Source organism: Manacus vitellinus, unplaced genomic scaffold (assembly GCF_001715985.3).
Source record: "Manacus vitellinus isolate BGI_N305 unplaced genomic scaffold, ASM171598v3 scaffold_83_pilon, whole genome shotgun sequence".
Classification (NCBI taxonomy): domain Eukaryota; kingdom Metazoa; phylum Chordata; class Aves; order Passeriformes; family Pipridae; genus Manacus; species Manacus vitellinus.
In genome coordinates, this window is record NW_021940836.1 from 785,678 (window position 1) to 804,238 (window position 18,561).

Sequence of the window (18,561 nt, forward strand, 5' to 3'; positions counted from 1 at the left end):
ATAGGCTATATATCTTTATTCCAAATACAATAACTGGTCAATTCTACATAGTTTAACTGATTGGAATCCCTGATACACAGATCAAGATGGGAAGGGGTGAGGGGGTTTCCAAGTAGCATATATGGTCCAGTAACTTAACATACAAGGTCCAGTAACTTCTTGGCAAGATATCCATGGGTGCATACTTCAAACATAACACTCCTTAACAATTCTGCACATTGTGCTTCACAATTTCCTACCTTTAATTGAATGAACTACTTCTTTTATATGATCAAATCTCAATTATTTTATCACAACTACTTCTTCTATGTAATTAAATCCTAATTATTTATCAGACTATTTGCAACACACAGAAGAATAAATCTCATTTTTCTGCTGAGGAAGCATTATCATCCCTTTGAAACTTAGAAGCAGGCTTCAAAGAGATTGTTCAATTATTATGTTTTTTAACCCAAAACGTGTATCAGCCCTTGCTTCCCATCTTAGGAGTTAGGAGAGCGGAAAGAGCACTGCTAAGAGCAGGCATGTGCGGACATGTCATTACGAGGTGGAACTGCGGTCAAGCAAAGTTTTCCTGTTTCCTCTTACGTCACCCTGAGCCCGCAGAGCCTGGGGATTTGCTCCAGCGTCGGCCGTGCGCGGAGCCCCGTTTGCGGGAGCAGGAAGGAGGACAGCACCAGAAGGGTCCGCCGGGAGAGGAGAAGCCATGTACAGGAAAAAGATGAGAGGGTAAAAGAAACTGGTGACCAAAAAAACCCACCCCAGCTTCAGCTCTATGCTGTCGTTGCTTCAACCCAAGGGGACCCCTCGCTTTGCTGCCCCAGGGGGGTGCTTTCTGTCAGTGCAAAGTCTCTGCCTTGCTTGGGGAAGGGCGAGGGCGACACTGGTGCCAGTGTGCTCGAGTAGGAGCCCCGTCCCAAGAGGAGCTGCACCGAAGTCTGAGCCTGCTGAGGAAGTTCCCACCGGCATAAAAGCTGTCACGGGAGCCATAAACCATCGAGAAACAAAAGGCACTGACAAAAGCAAAGGAAAGATGGGGGTGTGCCGGGGAAGGGCTAAGGCTGGCTCACCCCAGTGCCAGGCAGCAGGGGAATCCAAAAATGGCTCTTTTCCCTGCTCGACAGTTCCAAGGTCTTCAAACAGCTGTTGTGGCACAAAATGAAGTGTCAGACCAGGCGTTTTCTGTTCAACAGAGGCGGGAAAAAAGCTTTTAATGCAAAGTTTAGTAAAGAAATGCCTCGGTTGTGCGAAGCATTAGCAAGGGAGGAAAAATGCAGATTGAAGAAGTTTTGACACATCTATGGTTGTGTGTTTTTAGACATTATCATTATTACTATTATTATCTTGCAATGAGCAGAATTTTAAATAGTTTCTAATAAAAAGTGGTAGAGGAAGGAAGGAAAATTATTAAATGTCTATAATGATGCGGTTTATTATACAAAGTTTTAATGAGAGATATTAGGTTTTTTGGTAAAATTTTAAAATAGTCTCATAGCATTCCTGTTCAAATTATGGAGGATGGAACAATGCAATAGCAAATTTATAAATAACAGATTTTAAAATATATTTGTAATCAGTCAATTTAATTTTCAAGTTTCAATGCACATTTATATAGCAGCTGCATATTAATGAAAAAGAAAGTAAAGCCTAGGAGACAGTTATGTTGGGTGTCATCCCTCTGCCATTTTCTCCCCTAACTTCTCTAAATGTTTTAGGGTACAGTCCACCTTTTAAATTCTCAGTCACTCTTTACAGTTGATGTACTTCTCTCCAGCTCTTAAATTCTGAAAAGGTTCGTGAGACTGATGAATCAAATTTAGAAAGAAAACTAAAAATGTTTTCTTTTTTATTTATTTTATTATGTGCTAACTCAGTTTTGTGTCATATCTGTATCAAGGAACCAGCTGTTAAGTGCTTGGGTTTTTTTTAAGTTAGGCTCTAACTTAAGTTAGGCTGAGTGTATATATGTACCATACATAAAAATGCTGAACAGCAAGGACTGCTTGTGAAAACTATAAAAAGAAAAAAAAACTTGAAGCGATTGCACGGCTTTTGGCAATTTACCTGTAAACTCACAATTTATTTTAAGTATTCTCTCTTCTTGTTTGGGGAGAAAAAAGAATAGATGAAAGGATTATGTGATTCTATATATATTCTCTAGTGTGTGAATGTTTTATGATTGTTTTTAAATTTGTTGTCTGTTAAAGCTGTTTGAATTAACATTAATATATTATTTACAAAATAGCAAGTTACATCTTGCTATATAGCAAATATTTATAAGTATGAAGACTTTTGCTTATATTGCATTAAGTTGATTACACCATAAATTTCTCTTGGCCGAACACATCTCTAGGGTGGGTGTATCTTGAAGATTAGTGTATTGCAAGATTGTTCTAAAGAAATGCCTTTATGTCCCTGAAAATATGCACGAGACATCCACTTATCCAAAGTGCAATATTTTATGGTCAAAACACAGGCAAGAAGGTGCTTTTAGACCAGTTTAAGTAAGACTTGGAAGATTTAACTTGTTTGTATGTTATAATCGGATGGCAACATCTACAGATACCTTTGAACAAATCAGATCTCTGTAATCTATTGTAATATCACTTTCCAAAACATTAAAGATACCTTCTGTAATAATTAGATTAACTGATTGGGCTTGAGTATTTGGAATTCAGTGTATTTTCGTTGGTGAACTTCAACCAGTTACATATTTATATGTAACTTCAACCAGTTATATATTTATTGTGAACATATGATATAATTATTTTATGTATATATGTTCCCTAACAATCAAGATTTAAGGAAATTTAAGCTAATAAACATTAACTTCCAAATAACATAAAATAAATAGAAAAAATGCATCTCTTTTAACACCTCAAATGAGAAAGCATAAAAATTGAGCCTGTGCTTCACTTTTGTCTCTCTTTATTGTTTTTTTAATGACATAGTAAAGAAATTATATGTAATAAAAAAGTTATTCCTGTACCAGAATTAAACATTTCGTGGCATTTACGTTTGTTACATTTACATAAATTTGATAGAAAGTCTGATAAAGAAATGTACACGCGTGATGTCTGTGGTTTATATAAATGGAGTTTGCATGGAGAAATAAAGAGAGAGATACATTCTGTGTTTATAAAATGGTTTGTGTACATATGTATTTTAGCATGTAGGAGGCTGGGATGAGAGAGGAGACAGGATAAGAACACAGAGACTATTGACTGACTCTGATAAATGATGTGATTTTTAAGTAGGTGATGAGTCTTGAAGCTAGAGAATATGTGACAGTTACTTGATCTGCAAGATTTCATTTGTCCTTTGTTCAGATTGGGGTTTTTTTTAGTGGTGGGATTTTTTTCTTTGTTTACTTGGTTTAGTTTTCTTTTTTTTTTTTAAATTTTATTAGTGAGTGCTAATCTGTAGAATAATCTGTAGGCTTATTGCTTTTTTGTTAAGAATTTGTTCAGTTGTCTACTATATTTGCCCCAGATTACTCTAATGTGGAAAAACATATATCTGAAGTGCATTCTCATATAAATCTCTATACAAGGCAATTGCATGAAGCTACAAAGTGCCTCTGGAGACTTTGTCTCTTATTTATGTATTACAGATAATTACTAAATATAAAGGATACATTTATGACCAACACTGGAAGTCTTTGTATAGGTACTTAATTGGCAGTATGTAAAGGTCTTTTCTGAACTGAAAAGGTCTGGATCTAAGAGATGGACTATCTGTCAAAAAATATCACTTTTGGGAGCTGCATCTTTTTGTATAGAGCACTTATTTTTTTTCTCTCATGTAGAATTGTGCTGACTGTCCTAATCTTTATGAAAATACAATCAGCAAGAGAATCCAATAAAAAGAAATATTCAGCTTCATAGTTTATGGGTGGTTTGGTTGTTTTTTATTTTTTTTTTTTAGTTTTGACAAAATTTTTCAATGGCTGCCTAGACTGAAAAGGGCTAGATAGAAGCCCTGTAAAAATATCTGGCACATTAAAAAAAAAATGTAGAAAGCTTTCAGAAATACTCACACTGATAAGGAAGAGGACGGCCATAGGGAGGATTAGTGGTTCAGGGTTTAGCTCCCTCACGCTGTCGTGCCTTCCTCCCCATTTTTCTGCACTGCTCTCTCGTGTTTTGCCCTTCTCAGTTCTCTCATTTCCTGCACCCTCCCCCTTTTTCGTGTACTGGAGTACTAACGAAAACAAAGTTGTAACCAGTGATTTCTTGAAATCTCTCTTCTGTTTCAGCATGTATATATCTAAGAAGGTGTTAAAAAACCAGTTTGATCCTTTTAAGTTTCCACGGGAGACATATCTACTGTGCAAACTGCGATGGGGTGAGAGCGACAGATCTTGGATACACTGGGTCAAAAATTGTCATGGTGATTATTATCATGCTGAAGTCTACTTTCTGCAGAAAATCTTTAGAATGAAACCATACAGTAATGTCAACTGTTCCATCACCTGGTACCTGTCCTGGAGCCCCTGTGTGAACTGCTGCAATGAAATACTGGATTTCTTAGAGAGGCACGAGAATGTGAACATAGACATTCATGTAGCACGGCTTTATTTCAAAGACTCAAAAAGAACCCACAGAGCTCTGAAGGAACTTGCGAGGTCGACGCAAGTAAGCATTAATGTCATGAACATGGAAGGCAAGTTTTCCTGTGCTTTGTGGGGTTGGGAAAGGGTGAACCAGTGAACTTTGTGTCTGTTATGGGCTTGCTTCTGTGCCCAGTGTTCTTCCCGGCTTCTCTGAGGGCACATCAATCATTTGGTGACTGAATGTTGCATCCAAAAACAGATGTTAAAATATTGCAGGAGAAGAGGGACAGGATTCTTAGGAACCAGACCTGTATGAAAATTCTCCCTTGTTTAGAGATACTATATTTATGTCACTCCTGAGGGATGAGAGATAAGGTCCTTCTCTCTTCTCCTAGGGGACTAAATGCATTTGCTAGGATGAGGCTGGCTGAAAGGCTCCTCTGCATTTAAAAGAGGGGAAAAAATTGCCTAGGGAGAATGGCATTGGTTCCAAATATGGAGTGGACAGCATCCATCAGCTGACCTGTCCATGGCCAAGCTGTCTCTATGACACGGACACAAGAAAGAGGTTAAAAAGTCTTGTTCCATGAGCTTCTCTGGCATCTGAATAAACTCAGGTTAATCATCTTGCTTCTATTTCTCCAGACTATAAGGACTGTTGGAAAAACTTTATCCAAGGAGGTGCTGATGATGATTTCTGGACTGTGAACTTTGAGTCAGAGATAACAAAGAATTGTTCGAAACTCTGCGACATCTTAGAGGTTAGTAGATTTCTGAGCAATAGAGGGAACCACATGAATGCTGATTTGCAATCTGGGGTAACTGAGCTGTAAAGAGAAGGAAAGAAACTATTCACATCTAGTAGGAGTTTAAAGAGTGCTGCAGCAGACTTTTTGGAAACAGTAATATAGTAAAATCATGGGAACTATCCTGTCCCATTGAGAGAAAAGCACTGTGGGGTTTTTTCTATCATATTATGAAGCACAGGCTAAGAGGGCAGTTTTTCTCCTTCAGGTTCCAGAGTGGGAAATCCCTTGATTTTTACCTGGAACTCCAGTCTTATCCCAGAAACCCTCCACCAGATTCCTTTATAACCCAGATCTGAGCATGGGTTTCAGTTCACCAAATGATGCTACCCAACCCCTTTCTGTCAATATCTGCAGTGGTCTGACAGCCTCCCAGTCACTGGGCCCCTCTATAATACTTCATTGAAGTCCTTTCCAGATTCGATTCAGCAAATTCCATGACTGGCTGGAAGGGTACAGTGTCTGTGAGATGAGAAAAGCTGTTCAAAAGAGAATGTCTGTCCCCTGTGAAAATTCAACCTTTGTTTTTGTTTTGTGCCAGACCTCCTGAAAGGCAGGAGACAGAAGAGAGAGTGTCTTCAATAACAGTGCTGAAAGTTTGTGCCCCTGGAGACAAGAGATTGTGCTTGAATGAATAGGTCCACATTCTTGGCCTGAAAGGAATGTGGAAAAAAATATAGTGTACAAAAAAAAATCTAGCAAAACTAATATAGGTGCTGTAGCACTTTGATTTCACTGTATTAGAGTTTTCTGACAAATGCTATTTTTAGTGAAACAGAGTGAAAGAAATCTATGGCTAAGGGGGTCATTGATTATGTCTGTTACAAATCACAGCAGGTCCAAAGTGCAATTAGAGGATCTAAATGTTATATTTCTATTTTCATTTTAGGATCTTCATTTATAGAATCGAAGAATCACAGAATATCTCAAGTTAAAGTGACCCAAAAGGATCGTCAAGTCCAACGCCCTGCTCCTTGCAGGATGACCTAAAACCAAACAATATGACTAATAAGCATCATTTAGGTGCTTCTTGAACTCTGACAGGCCTGATGTTGTGACCATTTCCCTGGGGATCCTGTTTCTGTGACTGACCACCTTCTCAATGAAGAACCTTTTTCTAATGTCCAAGCTGAACATCCACTAATGCAGCTTCATTCCATTTAGTCCAGTCCTGTCACTGATCACAAGAAAGTCAGTTTCAGGATTACTTCAGAATTGTCCTGTCCCAGCTGGAGAATCCAAGACTCACTCTTGTTAAATTTTGTTCAGTTGGTGACTGCACAGCTCTCCAGTCTATCCAGATCTCTCTGCAGGGTCAGATCTCTCTAACCGCAAGGGAGTCCACAGTTCCATCTAGTTTAATATAATTGACATAAGTACTTAATTTTGATTCCTACATTTGATTCCTGCATACAGATAATTTATAAAAACATTGAAGATCACTGGCAGTAAAACTGAGCCCTGAGGAACCCCAGAGGTGACTGGTCAACAGCCTGATGTAACCCCATTTACTGTAGCTTTTTGGGCTATCAGCCAATTGCTCACCCAACGCCCTATGGACTTGTCTCTCTGTGTGCTGGACATTTTATCCTGAAGGATACTGTGAGAGTAGTATAAAATCTTTACTAAAATCCAAACCCACTACATCTACTTGCTTCCCTTGGTCAACTAGATGAGTGACCTTATAATGAAATGAAAAGAGGTTGGTTAAGCAGGACTTTCCCCTTGTGAACCTGTGCTGACTATGACTGATGACTGCAGTCTTGTGAGAGACTGAAAACCTGAAAGAGTTAATGTCTCAAACACCTGGCAGAAGAGAAAAGGAATGTTACCATGCAAACAAGACAAGGTGCAGTTAGAAAAGGGGGTCTTAAGGAGGCAGGATAGTGCTTTTCTGGGTCCAACTTCCTTAGGTAACTATGTCTAAAAACTAAATTTGAGACAGCATTGCACTTGTGTTTCAGATGGGGGAGGGTAATTGAAACCACGATACTCCCCAACCCCCTTCTGAAAAGTTCGAGAATAACATGTACATGTGTGAGGACTAGGCTATAAATAGTGCAACGGAGGGGCAGGGTGTGCACCCACCATCCATGCACCCACCATCTGGAGGAACCGGACCAGAGACGGCACTGGAACCCTGTGTGGTGATCCAGATCTTTTTTTCTCTACCTCTGTTTTCCTATCTTTCCTTTTTCCTTTCTTCCTCCCCTTAAAAGTTGAACTCCCTGTGGTCACAGGCTGTTCAAAGATCACTGCCATGTTTTATTCAGAGAGGTTTCATCCACAGGCTGTTCAAAAGTGTTTAAATTGTCGTTGCTACAGCTTGCCTCCTCATGAGGTATCTTTGGTCCACTTCTCTGATTTCTGCAGCCTCACCAGTCAATGTGAAAAAATTATATTACAAGGATATTGGGATGTTTTGTTTAGCTAAGAAAAATTAATACTGAAGTTAACACTCAGGTAAGCGCTTCCTACTAGCTGCCTGTTTTCCACTTTGCCTGGGTCAGGGCTCTGCCTGCACACCCTTGTGTCTGGTTGTCATTCCACTTCGTTGAACAGAGTCAGACTCATAAAGCTCACCCAGCAGCAGCACAGTGTCACCAGTTATCTTAATCTCTTAAGTTTCGGTTTCCACATGCAGAAGCTGAATAAGAGTCTCAATGAAGTCTGATGACGCTGTACAACCTGCAGAGGAATGGAAAGCAAAGGTGCTGTGAGAGATAAAAGAGCCAAGGGTAGGTGTGCTTATCAATCAGAGTTCCAAAGTTCTATGCTCCTAAGGAGGTGTATTTGTGTATCTACAAGCCTTTTTTTATATGCTTTATTGCATTTTTGTGCATACATAAATATCTGTAAACATCTTTGTGAGTGTGTATTCATACATATAGATTCATACATAGAGACATTTTAGACTTTTTTATATGTGAAGTTCACAGAGTAAATCTTAAAACACTTTGTGTGTGGTCTTTCTTTCGATAAAAAATATAGATATCTACTGAGAAAACTCCATTAAAATCAAACAAGCATGCAGTGGATTTTCTTTTTACTGTCAAATGTGCCAGCAGCAGAACACTTGAACTAACACAGGATTTACCATTTCAAATTAAGACCAGGAGGCAGCCTGTAAACTGAGATTGAGACCTAAGCCTCTGTAGCATAAGCCCCAGGCTTTTAGTAACATTTAAATTCTGTCTTCCTCTTTGCTTCCAAACTTCCACTGAGCGATTCTCACCTCTTTGCAACAGATCATTCAGCTAGAGAATAGGAAGCTGAGTATCTGTAAAATTCTCAGAGATTTGCAAATTGGGATCTGGGCTGATTCAAACCTTGTCCCTTTTTGTCCTCTTTGATGTCTGACCTCACTTTCCTTCCTCTGTGCTCCTCTTTCTTCTAACCTGTCTGTCTTCCCTAATTTCTTCCATATGTTTCCATTTCTAGGACTTTACCTCAGCCCGAATTTGTTACTAGACATGCTTCTTGGATTTCAGGTGTCACATAAACCAAAAGACATTTGAGAAAAATACAAACTATGTGAGACACAGGTGACTCAGCGAGATAAATTAGGGGAGTAGTACATCAGTAGACACCACCTCTGTAATACATCATAGCTGCAGAACTGTTATGCTGCTGTTTCCTGGGAGACATCTGTAGGGAGTTAGTTCCCTGTTTCTCTGTCCCCCTCTCTATCATTCAGTGCATATCTCGGAGGCCCTCTGCAAAGTGTTCTGAAGAAATTGTGAAGCTTCTAGGTTATTATCCACGGTGAATCTGGTCAAATGTATACGACATGACTCTACTACCAAAGGGAATATTCTCATGAAGGTCTAAGGAACCTGATGGCTAAAGGAGTCACGAGTGAGTGTATGTCCACCATTCTGTGTGCCCTTTCCTATGTATGTTCCTCCAAAATGCATTTAGGTTCATGAGGCATGCATATGAGAGTGCTGGTTCCTTAAAAAAACCCCAAACATTTGCTGGAGTGGGTGAGATATATTCAGATGTTACCAATAGCTCTGCATCACAAATCACCTTCACATTTATCTCTAACATTACCTTCCGTAAGCAACTTCTGTAAGGGGACATAATTGACTATGTGAGAAGTAGAATAAAAAATTTTTCACAGCTGTTTGAGTAATATGAGGTTCCACCTATACATATGACCATTGCTACAGGCACATAGCAATTTAAAGGTATACTGGATTACTGCTGTTTGCTCATAAAGACCAAGAAACAGGTTTTTCCCACCCAGATATATGATCTGAGGCCATCATCTTCCTCTGACTCACTGAAGTCTTTTCCCTGTAAACAGAATGTGCAAGTTCTTCTAGATGTACAAAAATTCTCTTGTGTGGTAACCTTGTCTTTCTGATTTTATTAAGGTTAAACCAGCAACGGAATTACAAAGGGATTTCTCTCTTCATATTAGACTGGCAGGAATGACAGAACAACATTTCCTTTTTAATTTTTTTTTTTCCTTTTGGTTTTCCACCATTTCATAGAGTACACTCAGCTTCCTGGAGATACCTGAAAATGTTGTGTTGCTAATTTCCTGCTTCTGTTTGGACTCATTTTTCTCTCCCTGCTTTCTGTGGCATGTTCTGGTTTTATATCAGGAACTACTGCTGCTAATCAAGCCATTTCTTGCAGATCATCTTGAAGCCTTATTTACATCTGCATATTTGTAAGTACCTACTGCAGGGAGAAGGCAATGAAGAGAGTACTACAGTAGCAATGCATTCCTGGTCTTACTGAGAAACAGTCTGAGTGTCTGAGTCGATCCCATTCACTCTCCCTAAGGTATGAAATAATACAACCACTAGGGAACAATTCTATGCTGTGAAGTGAGGGGTGACCTTGCAGCAGAAGAGGCCCTGAAGGTAGACTCTGTGTTGCCACTGCAGTGCCTGATAACCTGCCATGACTAGTCTTCTTCTTCAGGAGAGGCCTGACAATGCCTGAATCCCTACTCTCTCTGAACTCCACCATTCATCTATGCTTATGTTTCGTCTGCCCTGGCAGGAAACTGAACAATTTTTGACAATAGAATATTGAGAGCTGGCTGCAGAGAATACAAATAAATCACTCCCCTGGCTTTACAATCCCAAGTCAGACTTGGCATTGAAGAAGGCAATGGCTTTATCCTCAGGGAGTGCACATTACTGGTTGATGACTCACCAGGGACCCATTTCTACAGCTTGCATCAGGGCCACAAAATAATTGTGTCACAAAACCAGAGAAAACTGTAAGTGACAGAGACTGATTCTACCTAAGCCATATGAAGAATTCTTTTGTAATCCCTTTCCTCTGCAAGCCAGTTTTGGGCCAGTCAGAGGAAATTTCACTAGAAACTAGCATTGTTTCACTCATTTTTCAGATGAGTACATATGAGTACAGAGCTCTTCTCAGCTGTGACATTTCAAAAATGTCTTGGTGTTCCCTCACAAAAAGCTGTCAACTGCTGGAGCTCTCTTGGATGATAGGCAGCTTGCTTCAAGTTCACCTGAGAGTGTCTGCACAGTCACTGACCACAGCTCAGTGGTCACACACATTGAGGGTCTTCTTTGTTTACGTGAGGACCTAGGTTCGAGGGTGTATGAGTGGTCCTTGGAACTCCACAGGAGTAGTCCCATAAAGTGAAATGGCAGCAGGCACCATCACCTGCTGGAGTACTGCAGACTCACAGGGTTTTGCCTGTAATGTCATCTGTCTCCCTCTCTCCATTGGGTTCTGCTCAACTTTCTGATATATCTGGGTGTCAGAAAAGTTATCTGCCATTCCACAGCTATGTGTCTTGATGCCATTTGTGTAAATGCTTTTCTCTCAGTGCATTGGGGTGACTAGAGAAGATTCGCTTTTCTATTCTGGAGCTGAAGGTAATAAAGAGATGTAATTTCTGTCTGCACTGCAAAATAAAAAAAAAGTCTCACCTGTTAATTCCAGCTTCTGGAAGGTAACCTTGTATTCAGGGCCAGATCCATTTCTGAATGGCAGCACCCCATTTACAGTCTTTTGCTGCCAGGAATTTGCTTTCAGCTTCAGCCAGTGGGGTAGTGCAAACAAGCATAAGAAAAAGTCACCACAAGGAAACATTCAGCTGAATAACATTAGAGACGCCCAAAGTTCAGCATTCGGGAATAGAAACCGAAACAAATGTAAGGCTAATAAAGGCACATCCAATGGCCAAGAGGTGACACACAAAACCAGAAACATCCATGGCTGCTGTCAGTGGCAGAGGTAAGTAAATTTATGTGAAATGTAGGCCTATTTCTCCATATTCAAATGTAGATATTTACTGTAGTTGTATCTAAGAAACTGGAGAGTAGGGAAAAATGTGTTGTGTTGGCACATGAGGATACACAGGAGACACTTGTGGATATGTGTATTATCTCTTTGAATGCATTATCGTATATTGAGTCTTAGGTCCAGCTTCAAAATATTAATATAATTTTGTTAACCTTAATGTGGAAGAAAGAATTCAAAATCCAAAAGAACTTTTAATGTGAAAGAGATCTGAAAAGCAATTAAGAATGGAGCAAATTAGTTAGCTTATCTACTCACTTATTTTATTTTCATTGTGATAAACAACTAGAATATTCTTCTTAAAGAATCGGGGCAACATGGCTGTGCAAAGAGTTGATCATGTCTCTGTTGATGTGGAAGACTATTTATTTCTGCTGAAATGCAATTTGACTCTGTATATTTCATAATTTCTCATCTTAAAGACCTAAGCTGTGGAAAATTGCCTTTAGTATCTCAATTCTAAGTAAATTATTTTTATTATATTATATATTATATGTAAAATAAAAATTAATTATTTTAAATTTTAATTCTATATAAAATTTATGTATAAATTTGTAAAGGGAAATAAATTTCAATTAATTAATATATTAAATAAAATTACGGTTCCTCGATCCTTAATTTCACTATAGATGGATTTTTACAAAATAAATAGGTAGCCTTGATCACCTGCAAGTGATCAAGTGTTTTTCTCTACACTCTCAGCTGGGAAGGGATCAATGAGTCATGGGGTCAAACTTGCCTGCTACCATGAGAGGCAAAATGTGTAAAATCAGGCAGCTCTGTGGTGCTCCCCCTTGGGTATTTGTTAGTCAGAAATCATCCTCCTTTCCTCACTATATTTTTTCCTTGACACTTATATTTTTCTAGCTTTTGAAACGGTTTCATAATAAGTAAGGAAGGGATTGTTGGTTGCGAAAATGTTTTTTGTCTAGACTGACATTATGAGTTACAATAGGAAAATAGCTCAAGTTTTGCCTGCCTAGTAGAAGTGGTTTGGAAGATTTAAAGGGATAAGAGATTTGATTCTGCTCCTTGATTAGTCAGAGAAAAACAGATGCAGTACTGCTGAAATCAGTGAAGTTAAACTCGAGTGTTTACACAATCAACCCTAATGTGTTAAACTGAGCAAGGGTTCAGGTAGAGTATAGTTTAAACAGCCATCAAGTTCAACTCCCAGGTAGGAATCCACCCCTCCTGCATTCCAGAGTGCTTATTCTGCTGTGCAGACATTACTTATTAAGTCCTTTTAGAGAAAAGAGATTTGGCAGGGAGTGTATAGACTGAAAGGGGTCTGGGGAGAAAGTGTAGAGGAAATTTTGTTTTCTGATCTGCTATCCTCAGTGACTTACAAATCTTTTCCATATAGATCCTGCATCCAGAAAGAAAAACCAAGGGTAAGAGATGTCATCTATCACTGTGTGCTGTTTGAGCTCCATGGTGATTTCCAGAGACAGCCTTGTGCCTTGTTTTCCTCTTAACATCCCTTTCCCCAATCTTCCTTTTCCATTTTCTTACTGCTTTGACTGGTGCTGATCCCTGAGTGGTGATGGGGCTGCTTATGCACCCAACAGTTCTCAACAAAGTGCTGTGGGTGTTCTGGAGTCTTCATCAAATTCCAGATTTAGATCATTAGATTGTGACATTCTTCAAGCTGCTCATTTGTGATGGGAAAGGCTGAAAGTGGGAGGCTTGACTGATGCTGAGAGCAGGTAGTGCACAACAGGACCAAACACTGTTGAAGAGCCAGGATCACAGTACTGCTGGTACTTCTGTTGCAGGTGGAAGATACAGCCAAAAGACTTCAAAAGAAATTATTTGCCTGGCCAACATCCACAGGTGGTGTACCTGCTCTATGAAATCAGGTGGAGAAATGGTTCCATCTGGAGGAACTGGTTCTCAAACAATCGTAACCAACATGCTGAAGTCAACTTCTTGGAAAATTGCTTCAGTGATGTGCCACCAGCTCCTTGTTCCATCACCTGGTTCCTTTCAACTAGTCCCTGTGGAAAATGCTCCAGGAGAATTCTGGAGTTCCTGAGGACACATCGTAATGTGACCTTGGAAATATACGCAGCCAAGCTGTTCAGGCACCAGGATATACGCAACCGGCAAGGTCTCTGCAACCTGGTGATGAATGGAGTCACTATACATATCATGAATCTTGCAGGTAACCCAGCTACTCTTTGGCGGCTTTGTCTAGCTGTGGATTGAAAGTTTTGGGACTATGTGCACTCTCAGTTTGTAATAGAGGTGATGACTGGTATTGTGGAGGACTAGTGAGTGCAAAAATGTCACTCTGTTCTGCCTTATTTTTTCCCCAGTCCTATACAGCAGCAGGACTGACCTGGTCATTTCCTCTTGCCAAATCTGAACATGGAGAGTTAGGGCTTTCTCTAGCCATCCACACCTCCCTTACATGCAGTGAAAAATCCTGGGCTTAAGACAGAACCTGCCCCTCCTAGCATATATATGCAGATCAGCTTGCCAGCTGCAGCCAGTAATTGCTTTCCCTTGATAGAGACTTTCAGATGATGCATCACAGAGAATATGTCCTGCACGTGTGCCTTTTTGTGTGTATATCTTGCTTGCCTGTTGATGTTTGGCTGTACAGATAGTCCGGACAAGCAGCTCACAGAAAGGAATGTACATTTGAAGAGACGAACCTCACACGCCTGTCTGGACACTTACTACTGGAGTGTGCAGCTATTAAATCCACCAGGTCTAATGCATTCTTAAAGGACACTGCTTATCTTGTGGAACCTATCTCTGGGATTATACCACCAGAGCACTGACAGAAGCTTTGGCCACCCTGTTAACACTAAGATCATTCTGAAGCTGATAAATGTTGGAGTGTTCACTCCAGGTTTTCCCTGATCATTGAGATAAGTGTGCTGGTTTAAAGGTAAACCAGCAGGGGAAATGAACTCAACTCAAAAGAGAGATTATAAGTCAGAATAACAATTTAATAAAATAATACAATAAGTACAATTATACAGACAAACAATTGGTTTTAACCCACAAACCCCAAATGTATAACCCAGCGCCCTGGGGCATGAACAGAGTGGTGTTTCTTTGGGCCTCCTGAGTCCAAAGGAAAAGGAGAGGGAAAAACCTGTTGGTGAGAGTGCTGTTGCAGTCTGGTCAAGAGTGGTGATTGCAGTCCGGTCGAGAGTGATGGTTGCAGTCTGGTTGAAAAGTGGTGGCTGCAGTCCAGTCGAGAGTGGTGGTCTGCAGTCTGGTTGAGAGCAGTGGTCTGCAGTCTTCCTCTGGATCCCACCAGTGGTTAAAAAGGTCCCAAGACTCCAAGTTTATATATTCTCCAGTTCAGGCAGGAATGCTCAGTACTTCCCTCAGGGCAGGGGGTTCCTTATTGGGTGTGAGGACTCCTATCTCACAGGCCTCTTAGCACCTAGTTTATAGCCTGAGGAGTCAGGCTCTATGTGCAGATAGTGTAAATGGTTCATTGATAACAGTTTCTGGGAAATGGCTCGGAAGGCTATAGAATACACAGTTTTGGGTTACACCCATACTATGATGAACTGGTCTCAGCTGTCCTAACTAGGACAATAAGTCCCTTTTCAGTCCTTCCCCTTGCTGATTCCTTCTCTCTTGGCAAATGTGCTCTGGTTTTATGCCTTGATGTGCTATTCTTGATAGGGGCTGTCCTAGCCACCACAGTGATTTCGCTGTCTGGCTATTCTTTTTTAGACATATTTCTGGTTTTGGAGTTTTGGTTCCCCTTTCCACTAACTTACTTGTGTATTTAATTGTGTAATCCCTTGCATGAATATCTTTCTCCTGCCCTTTACTGTAGTCTTACTGAAAAACAAGTGACAAACTGACATGTTAATGAAGAAAGAGCTGGCCATCTTTTCATCAAGAGTGACTGGATATCTCTCTTCCTAGATTACAGTTACTGCTGGAAAAGATTTGTTGCATACCAACATGGAGAAGATGATTATTGGCCCCAGAACTTCGCTGCATACATCTTTCTGAATTGGAGAGAGCTTGGTCATATCTTTTTGGTTAGTAGACACCTGAAGAACACACTGAAAGCAAAAATTAATGCAAAGTCCCAAGCAAAGGAGGTTTGGCAATGGTGTTAGCAGAAACGATAATATTAAAAATAAGCATGGGCTTGATGCTGCATAAGTAGAGGGCCCAGCAACAAGAGACTGCCGAGGACTATGCCACTACACTGTGCCTATGTCACTGGGAGTAGAGATTTAGCAGTACTCTCAGGTTTTTTACTAAGGAAAGGGTACATTATTTCAACCCTTTACATGGACCAGCTGCCAATTAATTAGCTTGCAGCTCGCTGGAGCTATTTGACCCCAAAAGCTTCTTCAGCTGTGTAATCATGATTCAAGCACTCTCTTTTTGCTTCTCGGAATAGAGCCACTGATTTTAGCTAAGTTCTGAGCAAGTTTAAAAGCCTGGATTAGTGGATTTGCTTTCAGGATCAGAGTTTATATATAAGAGTATCATGTGACTGAGATCCACATTCCCTGTTTTTTGTAATCCATACAACTGCAGAAGTTATTTGTACAGCCTGATATCCTACTACATAAGAAAGAGAAGGCGGTCTATTGAACAGGTCTGTTGAGCTCCAGTCCTAGTCTTCTAGGACTCACCCACTTCCTGGCTCACCCACTCTTTGTGGAGCAAGCCAGTTCTCCCTTGAACTGGTCCCTCTATGCAGAATGGATGGCAGGAGATGGAGGAAGGGATGCACACAACTGCATTATACAGGCAGGAGCTTACAGTCACACACACAAAACTAACCTGTATGTAGGATGCTATAAGCACCTGAGGACGCTATAAACTTCCCGAATGAAGAAAAAGTACACTTTAGACTTCATTTCAATTCCATCCACCCCAAACTTTACATAGGACTTTTAATACCTCAAGACCTGACCTTTATAATTCTTGTCTGAATAAGACATTCAGGTGACAGGATACACGCTCAGTGGCAATATCCAGTCAATCATCTGATCTAACAAAGTAGTTAATGCAATGTAATGGTTTAGGAGACCTTTTTCCCTTGGCTTTCAGTCTTTCTGAGTCTCCTAATGCCTGAAATGATTAAATAATTTAGCATCTTACACACAATCAAATGCATAGTGTGATGCTGAACAAAGCTCTCTGCTTGTGAGTACTGACAAACTACAGCTGACTCAGCACAGTTCCCTGTGCAGCAGTACAAGGTGAACATGCCCTTCAAGTCCAGGTTTTAAAGAGCCAGCTAACAAATTACCTGTCCCTCCCATGCAAGCCTTGTTGATTACTGGCCAGTCCTGGTGGCTAGGGAGTTTGCACTGGGACACATGCTGAAAGTCGGGCACTCTCTCAACTGCTTTGCTGTCTCAGGAAAATACAAGCCACCCCTAAAATGAAGGTGAATATGGCCCATTATCAGTAGTTCTGCTAACTACCAACCCTCCACAGAAGGAATGGGAAGGTCTATGTGTTCAGCCCTTTTGAAAATCCAGTCCTGTTTTACTAATTACGCCGAGGTGTAATGAGGTGAGCGAGTTCCAGGCACGTGCTCCAGAGAAGCACAGACTGTTGTGTGAAGTCCTGGCCTCCCTGGGAGAAGAAGGACACTGAGGAACCAGAGAGGGTTTGATGGAATACCCCTTCAAAGGGCAGGGGGCTGGAGCACTTGCCCTACGAAGAGAGACTGAGGGAACTGGCTTTGCCAGAGGCAAAGAAAAGAAGGCTAAGTGGGATCTAACTGCAGTTTTCCACTACATAAAGGCAGTAAAAACGTAGCTAAACTCTCCTCAAAGATGCACAGAGGAAATATGAGGTAACATGCACAGACTGCAAAAAGGGAAATTCCAACTGGATAGAAGGAAAAAGTCTCCCCTGAGAAAGGTGCTGTACTGGAACCCAGAGAGGCTGGCAGACCTCCTTCCCTGGGGACACTGAGAGCTTTCCTTTGAGCTGCCAGATCCAGCTTTGGAGTTAGCCATGATGGAAATATGCTGTTGGACTAGGGACCTCAGGAGGGCCTTTCTAACCCCTGAAAAATCTGTCTTTTCACAGGAGCTAGCTCCATTTCCCCTGGATTCAACTATGCAATCTGCCACCTTTTAAATGCTTCTGTTTCTAAATGGTCTGTCTTTCTAGGAGGTGTGTACATGGCACAGTAAATTATGAGGTGCTACCCTGTTGCCTGGAAAACTATATCCCAAAGGAGACTATCTAAAATACTGAAGGAAGATCAGGGTGATTGATTTCTTGGACTAGATACTGTATTTTCAAATTCTATATTATGTTGAAGAGACAACTTAAGCTTTTGGCATCTGATTTTTAATGTTCAAGTTTCTTTCTTCCTACTAGGGTCTTCCTCCATTGCTGCCATACTGAATACTAATAAGCATCACCACCATGCTTTCAAGCTTGTTTTGTGCATCAGTAACAGACCAGAAAAGCCACTGCCCAGCAATCATTTCTGCTGCAGCCTTGATGAGTTTCATCCTGCCACCAGAGAAGGCTCTTATCACTGTATGGAGATTGTTAAGTACTGGACAGAGCAGAAGGAGCACATGAGAAGCCATCAGGACGTTCAGATGATGCAGACAGGCATCCAGGGCACAGTTCTCTGGGTCTTTATAAGACTTCCTGAAAGTCCAGTGGGGATGGAGACCATGCCCCGTAATCAGATATTTCACATATGCTGATTCTGCAGTCAGATTCTGCGAGAACCCTCTTGAGATGCCAGCAAGCAACATTTTTCATGAATACGTGTTTGTATGGTTCTGCAAATACTTCAGGCTATTACAGTATTTATGCAATTCTGTAATAATATCTCACTTTAAGTTTTTATTCTCCCTACATTTATGACTGTAAAACCAGTAGAATAAAAGGAAAAAATATCAACCCTATGGA

At 40.5% G+C, this 18,561-nt stretch overlaps 1 protein-coding gene across 1 annotated transcript; it reads left to right on the plus strand.

Annotated features, from left to right (window-relative positions):
• The first annotated feature begins 4,267 nt into the window (after positions 1-4,267).
• Positions 4,268-18,086, plus strand: LOC103755230 (C->U-editing enzyme APOBEC-1). The gene is made up of 6 exons (XM_018085558.1): positions 4,268-4,665; positions 5,201-5,316; positions 9,059-9,126; positions 13,443-13,831; positions 15,571-15,689; positions 18,013-18,086. Exons 1-6 carry the CDS (start codon positions 4,440-4,442, stop codon positions 18,037-18,039), a joined length of 945 nt encoding a protein of 314 aa, XP_017941047.1. The 5' UTR covers positions 4,268-4,439; the 3' UTR covers positions 18,040-18,086.
• The last annotated feature ends 475 nt before the right edge of the window (positions 18,087-18,561 follow it).